Raw genomic sequence first — 14,111 nt, 5'->3', positions numbered from 1 at the left:
TGTTATGGACTAAATGTTTGTGTCTTCCCAAAATTCATATGTTGAAGCCCTAGTCCCCAATGTGATGGTATTAGGAGGTGGAGCCTTTGGGAAGTAATTAGATTTAGATCAGGTAATGAGGGTGGTGCCCCATGATGGGATTAGTGCCCTTACATGAAGAAAAGACAACACAGTTTTCTCTTTCCTCATGCACATGAAGAACAGGTCATGTGAGCACATAGTGAGAAGCTGGGACACCTGCAAACCAAGAGCAGAGGCTTTAGAAGGAAACCCACCTGTGGGCACCTTGATCTTGGACTTCCAGCCTCCAGAACCGTGAGAAATAAATTGCTATTGTTCAAGTCACCCAGTGTGTGGTATTTTCTTATGGCAGCTCGAGCTAAGATACACAACTAAACAGTTTAGTCTGATTTTAAGTCCAGATTCTGAGACTCAGAGAATTTAGGGACTTTCTGAGCCCTCCATGGAAAATCTGGTGTAAAAACTGTTCAGGCACTAAAAAATATAAAAACTGCCTCTGAGAGGGGCGCCTGGGTGGCGCAGTCGGTTGAGCGTCCGACTTCAGCCAGGTCACGATCTCGCTGTCCGTGAGTTCGAGCCCCGCGTCGGGCTCTGGGCTGATGGCTCAGAGCCTGGAGCCTGTTTCCGATTCTGTGTCTCCCTCTCTCTCTGCCCCTCCCCCGTTCATGCTCTGTCTCTCTCTGTCCCAAAAATAAATAAACGTTGAAAAAAAAATTAAAAAAAAAAAAACTGCCTCTGAGTATATTGCTAAAGCTCTCCTCTCCCTCAAATTACCTCTATGAGCTTTCCCTCCTGGAGAAACTGTCTGAAAACTAGTGACTAAGTGCTCAGATGGGAAGGAGGATAGGTGAAAGGCAAAACACTTGCTAATTGCATCTGTTGTTCATAGTACTATATGCCTTTTACCTACCCACACTGATAATATGTAATAAAGAAGCTCCTTTTCAAAAAATAAAATGTAATTAAAAGTTTCTCTTAAGTTGGCTGGACTCAGCACAACTTGCTTGAAACATACCCAGCTAGCTTCATTGAGAAGCACCTAAAATGTCCATTCTAACCTGTGCCTTATCAGATGACTGCCTGTCTTCCTAACTGAGCTGTAAACCCCTTGAAGCTGATTGTCATGTTTATTACAGTCTCTCCAGCATTAAGCATTACACCATGGCACCTCCCTATTTTCTCCTTATGCTGTCATCTCATAGATTCTCAGAAAGCTTGTCAAGTTCCTCTGTCCTCTCCACATAAGCTTGTGACAGACTTTGCCTGTACACAGTTGCTTGATCCATAAATGAACTTGGCAGCCTTCTTGTGTCAATGAGTAACAGTTTTCTTTCCTTCTGGTAGTCTTGGAATCCTTACTGCCATCTGGCAATTTTCTTTCCATCTTCCTACACACAAAATAGAGCAAAACCCATTTGACTAACCCAAGTTCCATGTAAGCAAAGGTGGGGCCCTTGGCCTGTGTCTGGCCCCGACCTCCCCTCTGCCATCAAAGTATACCAACTTCTCAGTTTGATACCAGAGAGGGTATCTTGTGTGAATTTTGTAGTGGCAGCAGGCTTCATCTGAACCTTGGGGACTCCTGTGGGCCTGTTGCCATGGTAACCAGCCACCACCTGACTCTAACACCCTTTAAGACTGTCTGATCTGAGGTGGAAATGTCCCAAGAAGCAGACCCCACACTGACAGCTCTTAAACACATGACCCATCTCATAAGCACATAGCCAGCTGGAACTTCTTGGTTGCTGGGGCGAAGGAGCCTCTTTATCACCACAGGAGGAATCAGATGAATTCTGGGCTCAAAAAAGGGTTTTGCTTTCTTCCCCCCTAACAGACATACTCTCCAATCCCCAACCTAGCTTGTGGTGAAAGGGCTTCGCCCCTTTCTTATTACATTATGCGTTGTTCAAAATGCTGAGCAAAAGTGGGAGGGAGCCATAACACTAAAGGATTTGAAGTATCTTCCTGTCTGTGGGGGAAGTCTCTGCCCTCAGTGTGGGAAAAGAGAAGGCAGAGAAGGAGGGGAGCAGAAAGTCAGCCTCCTGGGATGCATTGTTGTAATTGATTGTTTCAGCTCACAGGAACGCACAGCACCATAAATGGGAGCAGATTTCAATCTTAAAGGGCAGTACTCCTTCCCACAGGAAAACAGGTGATTAATAGTATCCATGAGGCCCATATAGATGGTGCCTGTTCAACTCTTCAGGCATGTAAAGGCAGAGAAATAAACATTCCAAAGATTAGCTTTAAAAAATGACCACTTCATCCTTTGGAATTGTCACAAGGGCATGATATGGACCTTGAACAAATTCCCAATCACCCCAAACTCAGGCAAAGAGAAGCAACAAAATGGGAAGGAACATATTTGGGCATTGAAAGAGCTGGCTTCTAGTCATGGTCACAGTGATCTTGGACAAATCTCTTTACTTTCCTGGACTGATGTTTCCTCCATACAGAAAGGTTGGACTGGATAATAGGTAAGACCCTGTTCAGCTCTGCAACATCCATTAGACAGCAAAGGCTGTCTTCCAGTTTGAGACCAGTTTCTGGAACAGTGATGATGCTTTCTAAATGGTTTGTCATGAAAATGAATGAATGATTATATTTCATCTTGACTTTTATCTCAATAGAGATTTTCTTTCACTTCATTTGGGTCTCAATTTGAGGAAGGAAGGAAGGAAGGAAGGAAGGAAGGAGGGAGGGAGGGAGGGAAGGAAGGAAGGAAGGAGGGAGGGAGGGAGGGAGGGAGGGAGGGAAGGAAGGAGGGAGGGAGGGAGGGAGGGAGGGAGGGAGGGAGGGAGGGAGGGAAGGAAGGAAGGAAGGAAGGAAGGAAGGAAGGAAGGAAGGAAGCTTTGACATACTCTTTCTGAGTGGAATGTCTTGCCTTTCTCTGGGCCCTAGGATACAAAGTTCCCATCCTACATTTTCCATCTTTAAGCCTGCCAAAATTAAATTGTTTAAGAATACCATACAGATTTAAGGAAAAACTACATCCCCAAATTTTCAAGGAATCCAAAGACCTATTCATCTCCAATCAACATTTCTTAGGATCATCAAAGTACACCATTTCGTTTTTCATTTTCCAGATTATTTTCTGTGAACCATCTCTTTTTATCTTCTCATTATTCCTTTGAGGGATGTAATACTTGACACATATATAGGACTTTCTAAATCACAAAGTATTTCATATACAATATCTTATTTAGATCTTGAAAATCACTTTTTAAGATACTTTGGGAAGTTATTGGCATCCCCATTTTACTGAAGAGGAAGCTGAAATACACAGAGTTTGTCTCTTGCCCAAGATTCTGCCCATGTTTTCAGGAGGCAAAAGAACCAGGATTAAGAAAATGGCTCTGCTAGTAGACGTCCAGGTGAGAATCCTAGCTCTGCCACTGATTAGCTCTGTGTCTGTAGGTAAATTATTTAAAATCTTCATGCCTCAGTTTCCTCATCTATTAAATTGGAATAATAATGGTACTTTCATCACAGAAACTGGATGGGGGAAGGGACTAAATGAGTTAATGCATTTAGATGCTTAGAAGAACTTCTAGCACACAAAGCATCTTAATTGTTTGTCATCATTGGCAAAACCAAGACTAGAACTTGGGTCTTCCAACTTTTAGCTCAGTGATGTTTCTGCTGCCCTACACCAATATTATCCTTATTATACAGAAGAAAACCTAAAGCTGACAACGTTTAAGTGCAAATCTCATCCAGAGCCTCTCTTAAACAGAGAGGTCTAGAACTAATGTCTCCTGGACTCTGTTTAGTCCTTCCACCATTAAACCACGCTGCCCTCCACTGCTCTTAACTTTTTAAAAGTTATAAACCAATCACTCTCATGCAATACTACTGACAGCCTGAAGGCAGACTCTCCCACTCCTCCGGGGAAAGGATCTTCTACCTTCAGTCCTAAGAGATCAAAGGGTTTCGGAATGCTCACTACAATGGGAGCATGCTCACTACTACCTCTAGGCCTTTTCTGGGATAGTCTCTCTTCTTTCCCTTCCAACTGTAGTTATCATCAGCACCAGATGATTCAATATTTGACCATTTTTGGCTTTCTGAGAACAAGTATTGTTTTTTCATATTTTCATTATATACTCCTTGAGAGTGCAGACTATGTTGTGTGCAGGCTTGTATTCTCTGTTGCACATGGCAAAATGCTCAGTCAATAGCAGGTACATAAACAGATCTTGATTCGTGAATTGATTGTTTGATGGACTGATAGTGTACCCTTCCAGTGGTTGGCAATTGTCCTAACCTCTTTGTTGCAAATTGAGGATGATCAGAGAATTGCCTGGATGGCATTTAATACCACAGTGACTGAGCAAGGGTTTTCTGTGGAGGGAGGAGCAGGGGCTGGGGAGGGGAGAGAGTTCCCCTTTGCTCTCACCTGGGCTGGCTTCCACAAAGCCTCAGAACCAGGCCCATGCCACTGTCTGACTGCACATTTTGTATATGGAAGACACAGACCTGAACCAGGGCTTGCCCTCTTGTCCACAGTCTGGACCCCTCATAGCACACCCAGACCAGACGTGACCTTGCTCTACAGTTAAAAACAAGTGAAAGTCATCTGCCAGGGTCACTTGGCACCAAAGTCCTGTGACAGAAGGGGCTCCACTTAAAGGGCAGCACAAATCCAGGGCATTAAAATAACCTGAATGGTGTCATTTTCTGATCAAATGCCTTTCCCTGTCGGGTTTGTGATTTTTGAGCCTGAGAATGTCCCCTCAAGGCTCAGGTTTCTCTGCTGTCACACTGGTCTCAGGCCTGGAATGTGAGTACTCGCCGTGGAGGTCTGATGTAGCTATGTCACAATCCCAAAATGGAGAGACATTATCTCATAGACAGTGGCAGCAGGCAGGCACCAGTTTGCTGCTGGCAGGCATGGTCAGAATCTGGCCCCGTGAGTATTTCTCACCCACGGTTCTCAGTGGACACACAATTTGAGGTCCAAGATGCCAATCTATGCACTAGTAAATTAGGGTCTTGCAAAGCTTCTCATCCAGGAGTAAACCCAGGAAAACATAAGCTGAGGTACAGAGAGGCTCATTTTTGTTATAAGTCCTGTTGGTTTGCAGGAGGGTGATCCCTGGTGGAGAGGCCCTGGAGTACCTGAAAGGCTTGGTCAGAATGCAGAGAGCAGCAATTCGCTAGGTGAAAGGGTACTCAAGGTAGGGCTAAACTGCCATCCTTACTTTCCTGGGCCTGCGAGGGCAGGATTGCTGACCACAGGGCAGGTGGGGCCTGGTGGCCTATGAGGCAACCATCCCTTTCAGCACTTGGAGAGGATGAGGCCCCAAGGGGAAACCATTTCCCCTCTCATAGAGTAATAAAGGCCATCAGAGTCATAACTACTTTGATCGTGAACTATCTTTAGGGATGAAGAGAAACACCTTCCCACCCAGAAAGGGGGGTCCTTTTCTCATTGGTAGCCTGTTCACCCACTTACTTCCTATGGCTCTGCTCTGCGACTTTTGTTACAACCAAGCCATTTTCCAAACAAGCCCTGCATGCTCCTGCCTCCTCCTGTCGCTCATTCCTTCCTGGACTAAAGAGTCTTCCTCTTCTTAGTCCACCTTTTCTTCCAGGTGCACACTTGATTGATTCCTCCTGCTGAGTGAGGCGTCTGAGTGCTGCAGCCTCCAGTCTCTGGGGCTCCTTCAGAACCAGTGTCTATTCCTTTCACGCGACCCTTGGCACACACCAGCTTCCCAGTCCCTTACCATCATGCACGAGGGTTAGAGCATGTTTGTTGGAAGGCCCTTCAGCACAGAGGCTGTGTTTTATCTCTCAGAATTTCCCATGCCTAGCAGAGGGCTCACAGCATTGACTCTTAAGAATGTATGACCTCTCCAATGGCTTCCCATCACACTTAGCAACAAAACCTAAGATAGAAGCCAGCAATATAGCCTCATGTCCTAATTTCCCCATTTCTTTACCTTCCTCCAACACACTGGGCATGCTAGCATCAGGCCTTTGCACTTGCTCTTCCTTCTGCCTGGCATATCTTTCCCTGGACCTCCAGGTGGCCACCTCTCTCACTCCATTGTCTCTGTCCAAAGGCCACTTTCTCAGAGAGGACTTTCCTGGCCACCATGTCTAAAAGATAGCACTCCTCATCCCATATGCCTTGTCTTGCCTTATTCTTCATCACAGCACCTAATTACTGACTGACATCATATTAGTATAGTATAGTATAGTATAGAATAGTACATTACACTATGTATTTTTTTTATTGTATGGTCCCCATAAGAATGCAAGTTCCATGAGGGCCAAGACCTGACTTTATTCACAGCTTGTTCTCAGTACCTATGGTGGTATCAGGAATATTGTAGGTATTCAATACTTGTTGACCAAATGGATGGGAAAATGAATGAGCAAACATTTCCCTGAGAAGTGGGGACCATTCTGGACAATGATGTGACATGTGGTCTGCTGTGGGATAACATAAGGCTTCCTTTCAAAGAACCAAAAAGCATCAGAACTATAAAGGTACTTCAAAGGAGGTCAACTCTCAACTGTACAGAGTAAGAAACTGAGTCCCAGGGAGGGAAACATAAATGGCATAAGCACTGGAAAAGTTAAAATCTTTGACTTCTAATTGTTAACTCTTCCTAGAATGTGGCCTGATGTGACAACTCTTCTGAACGAATTCTGAGTTACCAATTTTCTACTGGTTTTGCACTTGAATAATTTTTATAGAATCAAAACAGTCAAGAGAATAAGACAAGTCGCATAAAAGTTTACCTCTTCATGCTTCCGAGTGTTTTTAGAGGCATTACTGCAAAGGAAGCATCAACACTGATTTTGTCCAGTGTCCCTTCTGCAGTAGCCCAGTAGCCCAGATCTGGACAAATATTGAATGCTGTACATTGTTGCTTTATTCTTCCCAACCTTTGTGTGTTAGGCAGGACACTGCAGGACATATTCTTTTGGAATAAAGAAGAAATCTAAGCATTTGCCCAAAGCTAAGCTGCAGCTGAGTTCCAGGTCTTCATCTGGCCTTCTCCTTCAGGCACCTGAGTAATGCTGGTTCTAGGTCATTGAAAATGGACTGGAACTACTCACTGCCACTGGTGGGTGGTTCAGCTGACCATGAGTGTCAGTATTCATCAGACCACAGCCATTCTAGGTTTTCCTTTTCCTTTTTCTTTTCTAATTCCCCGGAGGGTTCTGAGAAAATCCCATCCAGATCTCCTCTCCCAGGTGGCCCTCGAGGGTGGCTGCCACCTTGCTCTTCTTGTAAGATTATGTTTGACAGCAATGAAAACCAACAGTTCAACAGCAATAATTTCTTGGCAGGACAGATTGGCATGAGACTTATCCCAAAACAAAATAAGCCTTTCAAGGAAGTGTATTTCAAGTTGGGCTCACGTTCCCAAGACACTGAGATTCTTACATGGCTGACACAGGAGCTGAAGCTGAGCTCCAGCCAGGGCCGTCAATGATTGTCAATAACACGACAGAACAGAGAGAAGACTCAGGGGCTGAGTATGTTCCTGAACAGTTCAAACAGGGGTAACTGGAAATGCTGCGGAACTCGTTCTCAGAAAAAGTTTTTTGCACTCTGGCCAGATTTTCTTAAATGGCCTTGTTAGTGATTTCAGTCTTGGAGGAGGGTGTGTGGGTCAGAGTAGCATCCACTTGCCTTCCTTCCACTTCTTTTCACTACCCATTCCTTCCCATCATTCTCCACAATTCTTTCCATGCCACCTACCACCATTTTCACTGCTGTATGTGCCACTTAGAAGAGCTCTCTAGACATTGTGCCACTTAGAGGAGCTCTCTAGACATTATGCCACAAGGGAGCCTGTCATGTCACCTATGAATGGCAACTTATATGCCTCTGGTTGTCTGCATCCTAAGTTGTTCTAAGCCTTCCTCTCTAGGCTTGGTTACAATGCACAAGTTCACAGAATAATTCAAACATCAAAGGTGGAAGTGACCTGGGGATAACCAGCATGACCTGGGGATAACAAAGTTGCTTTTGCGCTGCATCCTCTCAAAGCCCACAAGAGGACGCCCAAGACCTCTCAAATCCAGTTACAAGTGGCAGTGAGGCCAGGAGGTGGCGCTGTTGCCTTAACCATCAAGAAGGAAGCGGTTCCGGTTTAGTCGGGGCTGTGAATGTCCTGGTTGGGGGACACATAGCACCCCTGCCGACTGCGAGTAATCCCTATGTGGGATGCTAGGCTGTCCCAGCCAAACATTGCTACCCGACCCTGAGAGGTAAAGCCAAGCTCTAGCCAGCCTGATTCAATGGAAAAACTAGGTGAGAAACCAGAATTCATGGGTTCTAGTTCCAGCTGCCATGCTATTTTGCTGGGAGGGCTTGAAGGAAATCACTTACTCTTTTTGCCCCAAAGGCTTCCTCGACGTTCCATGTGTTCTAACAACATAACTTAAGATTCAGGAGTGCCAAGTGGGCATAGGATTCAGGAATAAGAAAGACAAAACTCATGTCCTGAACAAATTCATTGTCTGCAGGTTGGGGAAGGGTATAGGGAAGGACACATAATCAGAAAGTCACAGGTTGAGGAGGGAAGTGGAGGTCTGGAGGTGCACACAGATGCACATGCGGGGAGGACTTCACCAGCCTGATGGATCGGTGAAGGATTCCTGGTGATTCTAGACAGTATCAGAGCTGAATAGGAGTCATGTTGGTAAAGATTTGGACGGGCAGAGGGGCAGCCAGGGCAAAGGCAGTGAGGCAGAAAATAGCCTAGTGGGTGAGTGGGGCTCTTGTGTAAGTGAGTAGTGTTAGGAAGTGGAGCTGGATGAAGACACAGACACCAGGCAGGTGGGGCTTGCAGATCCTGTCCAAATGTCCCTTTATAGGCTTTGTGGTCAAAATGCTCTGAAAAGGGAGCATTGCAAAGACCAATGGTGTCACTAATACATGTATTTATTACAGGTGCATAAATCTGTGCTCATTTGGAGATAAAGAAGATAAAGAACTACCAAGGGGGAAGGAGGGCTAGGGGAGACACAGGACCAATATCCACCTTCTGCTGTGTTTTAGCTTGACCTGAAGTCACCATTAGCCACCATTGTTCTCTCTCTTTCCTCCCTGACCAAGAAGTAAAATAAACTCATTAGGACATGGACTTGTTAAGATCTAAAATTGAAGAACAGCCATATATTTATTTAACAAGACAAATATATACATTATTTATGCAAGATAATAAGTCACCAAGGTACAAAAGTACATATTTTCATTTATTTATCAAAACAAAGGTATGCGTTCATGTTTTACAGATGAGAAATAGGAGACCCAGGCCACATGACCCAAAAACGGTGGTGCCGGCACTCTATCTGGGCTTTCTGATCATACTACATGCTCTCCACTTTTCACCAGCATGATTTACTCTGAGCGCTTTGAGGATTGACCTCCTGGCTGGGGAAGGCAAGCCCAGCATCACTGGTACCCAGTTCATGCATTCACTCTGTGATCCAGAGGGCCTATAAAACAGGGGTTCTCACACAGGCTGCTGCATTCACAGAAAGAGATGTTGGATCTCTGGTTTTAGTATTTACTCTAAAACCCCCTGTTCTTCTCAAATGAGCACTAATTGGTCACCAGCACTGAAGGAGCATGCAGTACGCCATGAGTTCTAGAGAATAAGAGAGACTTTCAAATGCACTGCTGTACAAGCATTATGGCTGGGTACAGGCAGTTAGGCTGGCTGTGCAGTGCTTTGTTGGTATCTGGGACGATGTTGCAGGGAGGGCCATCCATGAGTGTCTGTGACTTGATGTACCCTTATTTAAAATGGCATTTTCCCCAGATGCTTAGTCTCCAAACAGAAAACAGCCTGAAATCTCATTTTTTCAAAGTTTCTGCTACAAAAATTGTTGCCAGTATACTTGAAATTTATGGAAAGAATGTTTTTAATCAACTAAGTGTACTGAAGTATGTAAAGTTCCGGGAAGGAATACAGCCCACCAGTGAGGCAGAGAGAAGTGGAAGTCTAGCAACAACAAATGAAGGACCCCAGGCTCAGCAACACTGGAAAGAAGTTACATCCAGTAAGAGGACTGTGATGGGGGCAGGACTGTAAAAAACAAAACAAAACTAAACTAAACTAAACAAAACAGCAAACAATCTGTGAGAATGGAACAAATGACATGCAAAATAGTCCAAAGAATAACATGTAAATTAGCATCAGATTTCCAAAGAATCTTAGAGTTGAGAGCCTAGAGAGACCATCTCTCCAGATAATGCTACTGAACCCCCACGGAAGGGAAGCAACTTGCCCTAATAGAAACAGCTAACTTCAAAGAGGGCTCTCCGGGAGTGAGGCCCTGATTTCAATGCTCCATGTGAATTAACCCATTTAATTGTCCCAGAAAGGGCATGAAGCGTGAGGCTTCCCCCATATTGGCAGATGGGGCAACGGATGCTTAGGGAGGTTAAGGTACTTGCCCAGCTCATCTCATTAGTAAGAGGCAAAGCGGGGACCAAACCGGGGCAGTCTAGCTCCCAGCCCATCTTCACAAGCATATTGCTCCTGGAACCATTGCAAACCAGCAGCAGAGCCAAGACTAAAGCCCTGGTGCCCCAGTTCCCTATTCCTGTTCTTTCCACCATTCTGCTCTCCCCTTGGGCCCAGAAGGTTCTCCTCTCAGAGCCATGGCGCTTGCTGGTCCCAGCATCCTTGTCCGGAATGCTCTTCTCCTACATCTCCACAGAGTCTGCTCCCTGGATTCCTTTTCTGTCCACCCCAAATAAAATGGCAACACCTCCACTGTCCATAGCACTGGAACGTCAGATACCCCTTACTTCATTCATAGATGAAACACCTCACCATCTACTTGCTGTATATTTACTCATTTTTATTGTTGTAGCTCAGTGTTTCCTACCAAATGGAAGCTTGTGAAGGTAGCATCCATGCTTTCTTCAATAACATGTCCCTGGTGCCTGGCGCCTCGAAGCAGGCAAAAATGAAAAAATAAATGAATAAAATGAACAAATGAACAAATGGTAAGTAATTCCCAGGCCTGAAGCAAAGAACTCAGGTGCCCTGTGCCACACGGCAAATGTCACCCCTGGCTGCTTTACTCACATGCTACCCAGGAAACCTGACTCCTTCTACCGTGAGTTCCTGGCAAGATTCATTTCTTGAATTGTAATATCATGTCTCTAAGAGTCTTCTGTTAAACTGTAAGTACTTCTGGGGCACCTGGGTGGCTTAGGCAGTTAAGCATCCGACTTCAGCTCAGGTCATGATCTCACAGTTCGTGAGTTCAAGCCCTGTGTCAGGCTCTGTGCTGACAGCTCAGAGCCTGGAGCCTGCTTTGGATTCTGTGTCTCCCTCTCTCTCTGCCCCTCCCCTGCTCACTTCTGTCTGTGTCTCAAAAATATATAAACATTAAAAAACATTTTTTTAAACTGTAGGTACTTCTGAAAGGGAGAACATCATACATGAATTACTTACTAGCCTTTAACAATTTGGGATATACTAAAGTGATACATAAACATCATTTTATATATAACAGATCCAAACTAAAATACAGCTCACATGGTTGGAGCATTCGGAACATGCCGGTCATAGTGCAAGGTACTTTACACATGGTACTAATTGCCAAATATTTCCGGCTCTCTGCCTTCCTGGCACTCGTGGGAATAGCACTTCCCAAGTCTTTTGTGGTGGGTAGCACCATGTGACTGGTTCCAAACAGACATAAATGGGCCTGTTACCCATTTACAGGGCTAATGAGAGACCCCTCAGAACTCTCTTTTCCTTTCGGCTCAGCTGCCTTCAATATGGGACCTGCCTTAGCCTGAATCCCTGAGTGATGTGATGAACACAGGACCTGCCCACCCCCACCCCCATCCCCAGTGTCTATACAGCGATCTTCTGGGGTAATCTGTGCTATCATTTCTTTACAGGTAAAGAAGGGGCTGTGTGTTATTAAAGGATTTTCACAAGATTTCATGGCTGGCAAGTGATGGAGCCACGAAGGGAACCAGGTGTGTTTGATGCTAAAGCTCATAACTTTCACCTACATTTACTCTCTCTCCCAAATCTTTATGGAATAAATAAGGAGAGAGAAATGAGAATAATACCATCTGTGGCCTGGAAAACAGAAGCTTCGTATGGCACTACAGCTTTGGGGAGTCAAGAAGGCTGTGGGATCTTGGGGAAATGCTTATAAAAACTGGTGGTATTGGGGAGAAAACTCTATTGAGAATATTCTTTCTCCCTGTTCATATTTTTGCTTGTTGGAGAGGTAGAATCCATGATCTTGGGTTTGATTCTTTTCCATTGCAGATTCATTGGTGAGGAAGCCAGCACACGTACAGAGATGTCTCACAGTGCCCCGGCCCTGTGCTGAGGGCACCCTGATGACTCCAACACTCAAGCCCCTGTTTTCAAGGATCTGCCAATGCCCAGTCAATCCCCCTCCCCTTCCGTTGTTCCTACAGGAATGGTCACTACTGCTGAAGATAATTGCTCAACTGTTTGCGCTGAGAGTTAGGGAGGGTCAAATCTCCACTGCTCCATGTACTCTTTGTATCCTTTATACAAACTACATGGAAGTGATAGAAAATTCTGAAGGTCTGGATCACCTAAGAACAAAACTGGAATGCTTGGGAGGCAGGAGCCTCCTGTACAAAATTTTTCACCCACTGCTAGCGTGGTACCTAAATTTTCTACCATTAGAAATTTATTCCTTTGGGTTTAAAGCAGATTTCTCCTCTTGCCTAGAACTTGCCCAGACTATTGTATAAAATCTTCTTTTGTCATACGTCCAAATGACTACCCTAACAACTTCTAACAACTATCTCAACATTGAGATCTTGTAGAAATAGCCCAAGGAACCCGGGAACATAAGGAATGGCTGTACTTCCAGTGCTAAATACTTCAATTTTGAGGGTGAAAATGTTCCTTAAGGCCTTCTCCTTTTAATTTTCTTTTTCCCAAAAGAACTCAAGTAGAGGGTTTGTTGGTATTGTTTGTTTGCCACTGGTGTTGACGAGGGGCAGAATGCCATCTTCTCATGAGGACTAAATTGATGAGAATTCTCATTGTGCTGTACAGAACCCAAATTACCCACACCACTATCCATCACAAACTCTGTGGATTCCCGAAGTTTGGACTGAAATTGTGCTCTGAGAAGTGTCTTTCTTTCTGGGAGTCAGGGGATGGTGGAGGGATGGGGACACCTTTACGGAGAGGGACAGCCATGGACTAACGGAAATGAGAAGATGTGGAAAATGTTGTAGCCTGGGAAGAGAGGATTCTAGGAGGGTCAGGGGAAATACGGCATCAAAACTCAAAGGCACAGGCCTTAGGGATAAATATCCAGAAACTCACTTAAAAAAACAAGGAGGTATTATGATGACCCCAAGCAGAGAGGAAAGGCAACACAAGAATGTATTTGTAGACTTAACCATGACATAAAATTATATGATTTGAGGCCCAATTTGTTTTGAATGTCCCTGCTTTTCTTGATCTCTTTAGTTTATTATCCAAGACCACCTCGTGAAATACTTTGAACCCAGATTCAAGTTGAACATAAAACACAACTGAGTGTGGAAAAGAATAACTGAACAAATGTCTAACCAGAGTGATATGTGAAGGTTCAGCTCACCTGGAAGGCTGCAGGACTTGGGGCGGCTGCAGGACCTGGGGGTCTGGGGCCGGAGATGAAAGAGAACTGGCCCTGAGTGGCCTGTGTGTGCCCAGCACTCTGCAGGGGAGCAGTTGTGTCCCAGAGGAATAGCAGCTTCCTGCTCTGTGTGTGTTTATCATGGGACACCAAAAATAGCAGAGGTTTGTTTTCTGTAGGTTTGCCAGAGACCCAAAGCTGATAGGGACTGATGGTTCACCAGATTGCATGTGACGTTTTACCATAAAGAGAGGAAGAACGGGGGTCACACAGACCCGGGCTTTGCCATTTATTTACTCCTCCATGACTGGAGGCCAGCCACCAAGGTTGACAGAACCTCAGTTACCTACAAATAAGATGAGTACAGTTAGACCGCTCACACACACTTTCTATAGGCACATAAGTGAATGATATAAGTGAAGTGTCCAGCTCACAGTGGACACTCACAAAATCCCTTTCCTTTC

At 44.9% G+C, this 14,111-nt stretch overlaps 1 protein-coding gene and 1 long non-coding RNA gene across 5 annotated transcripts in view; both read left to right on the top strand.

Moving 5' to 3' along the window:
- The window catches only part of SNX19 (sorting nexin 19), a 47,265-nt gene extending 46,920 nt beyond the window's left edge, over positions 1 to 345 (top strand). For 3 of the 4 annotated variants that reach the window (XM_045038535.1, XM_045038531.1, XR_006586132.1), the window contains one exon: positions 200 to 345. In XM_045038535.1, the coding sequence (XP_044894470.1) occupies positions 200 to 213 (14 nt within the window). In that variant the 3' untranslated portion in view covers positions 214 to 345. The remainder of the gene's footprint in view (positions 1 to 199) is intronic. The other variant, XM_045038533.1, reaches the window with a different exon arrangement.
- A 2,477-nt stretch (positions 346 to 2,822) lies between these two features.
- Positions 2,823 to 13,461, top strand: LOC109491895. Its single transcript, XR_002145476.2, has 2 exons — positions 2,823 to 12,004; positions 12,306 to 13,461. It is a non-coding gene; the product is annotated as an uncharacterized LOC109491895 (long non-coding RNA).
- Positions 13,462 to 14,111: the final 650 nt, after the last annotated feature.

The sequence above is a fragment of the Felis catus genome, chromosome D1 (assembly GCF_018350175.1).
Source record: "Felis catus isolate Fca126 chromosome D1, F.catus_Fca126_mat1.0, whole genome shotgun sequence".
NCBI classification, from domain to species: Eukaryota; Metazoa; Chordata; class Mammalia; order Carnivora; family Felidae; genus Felis; species Felis catus.
The sequence above is the reverse complement of the archived record's forward strand: the minus strand, read 5'-3'. Positions and strand labels throughout refer to the sequence as shown.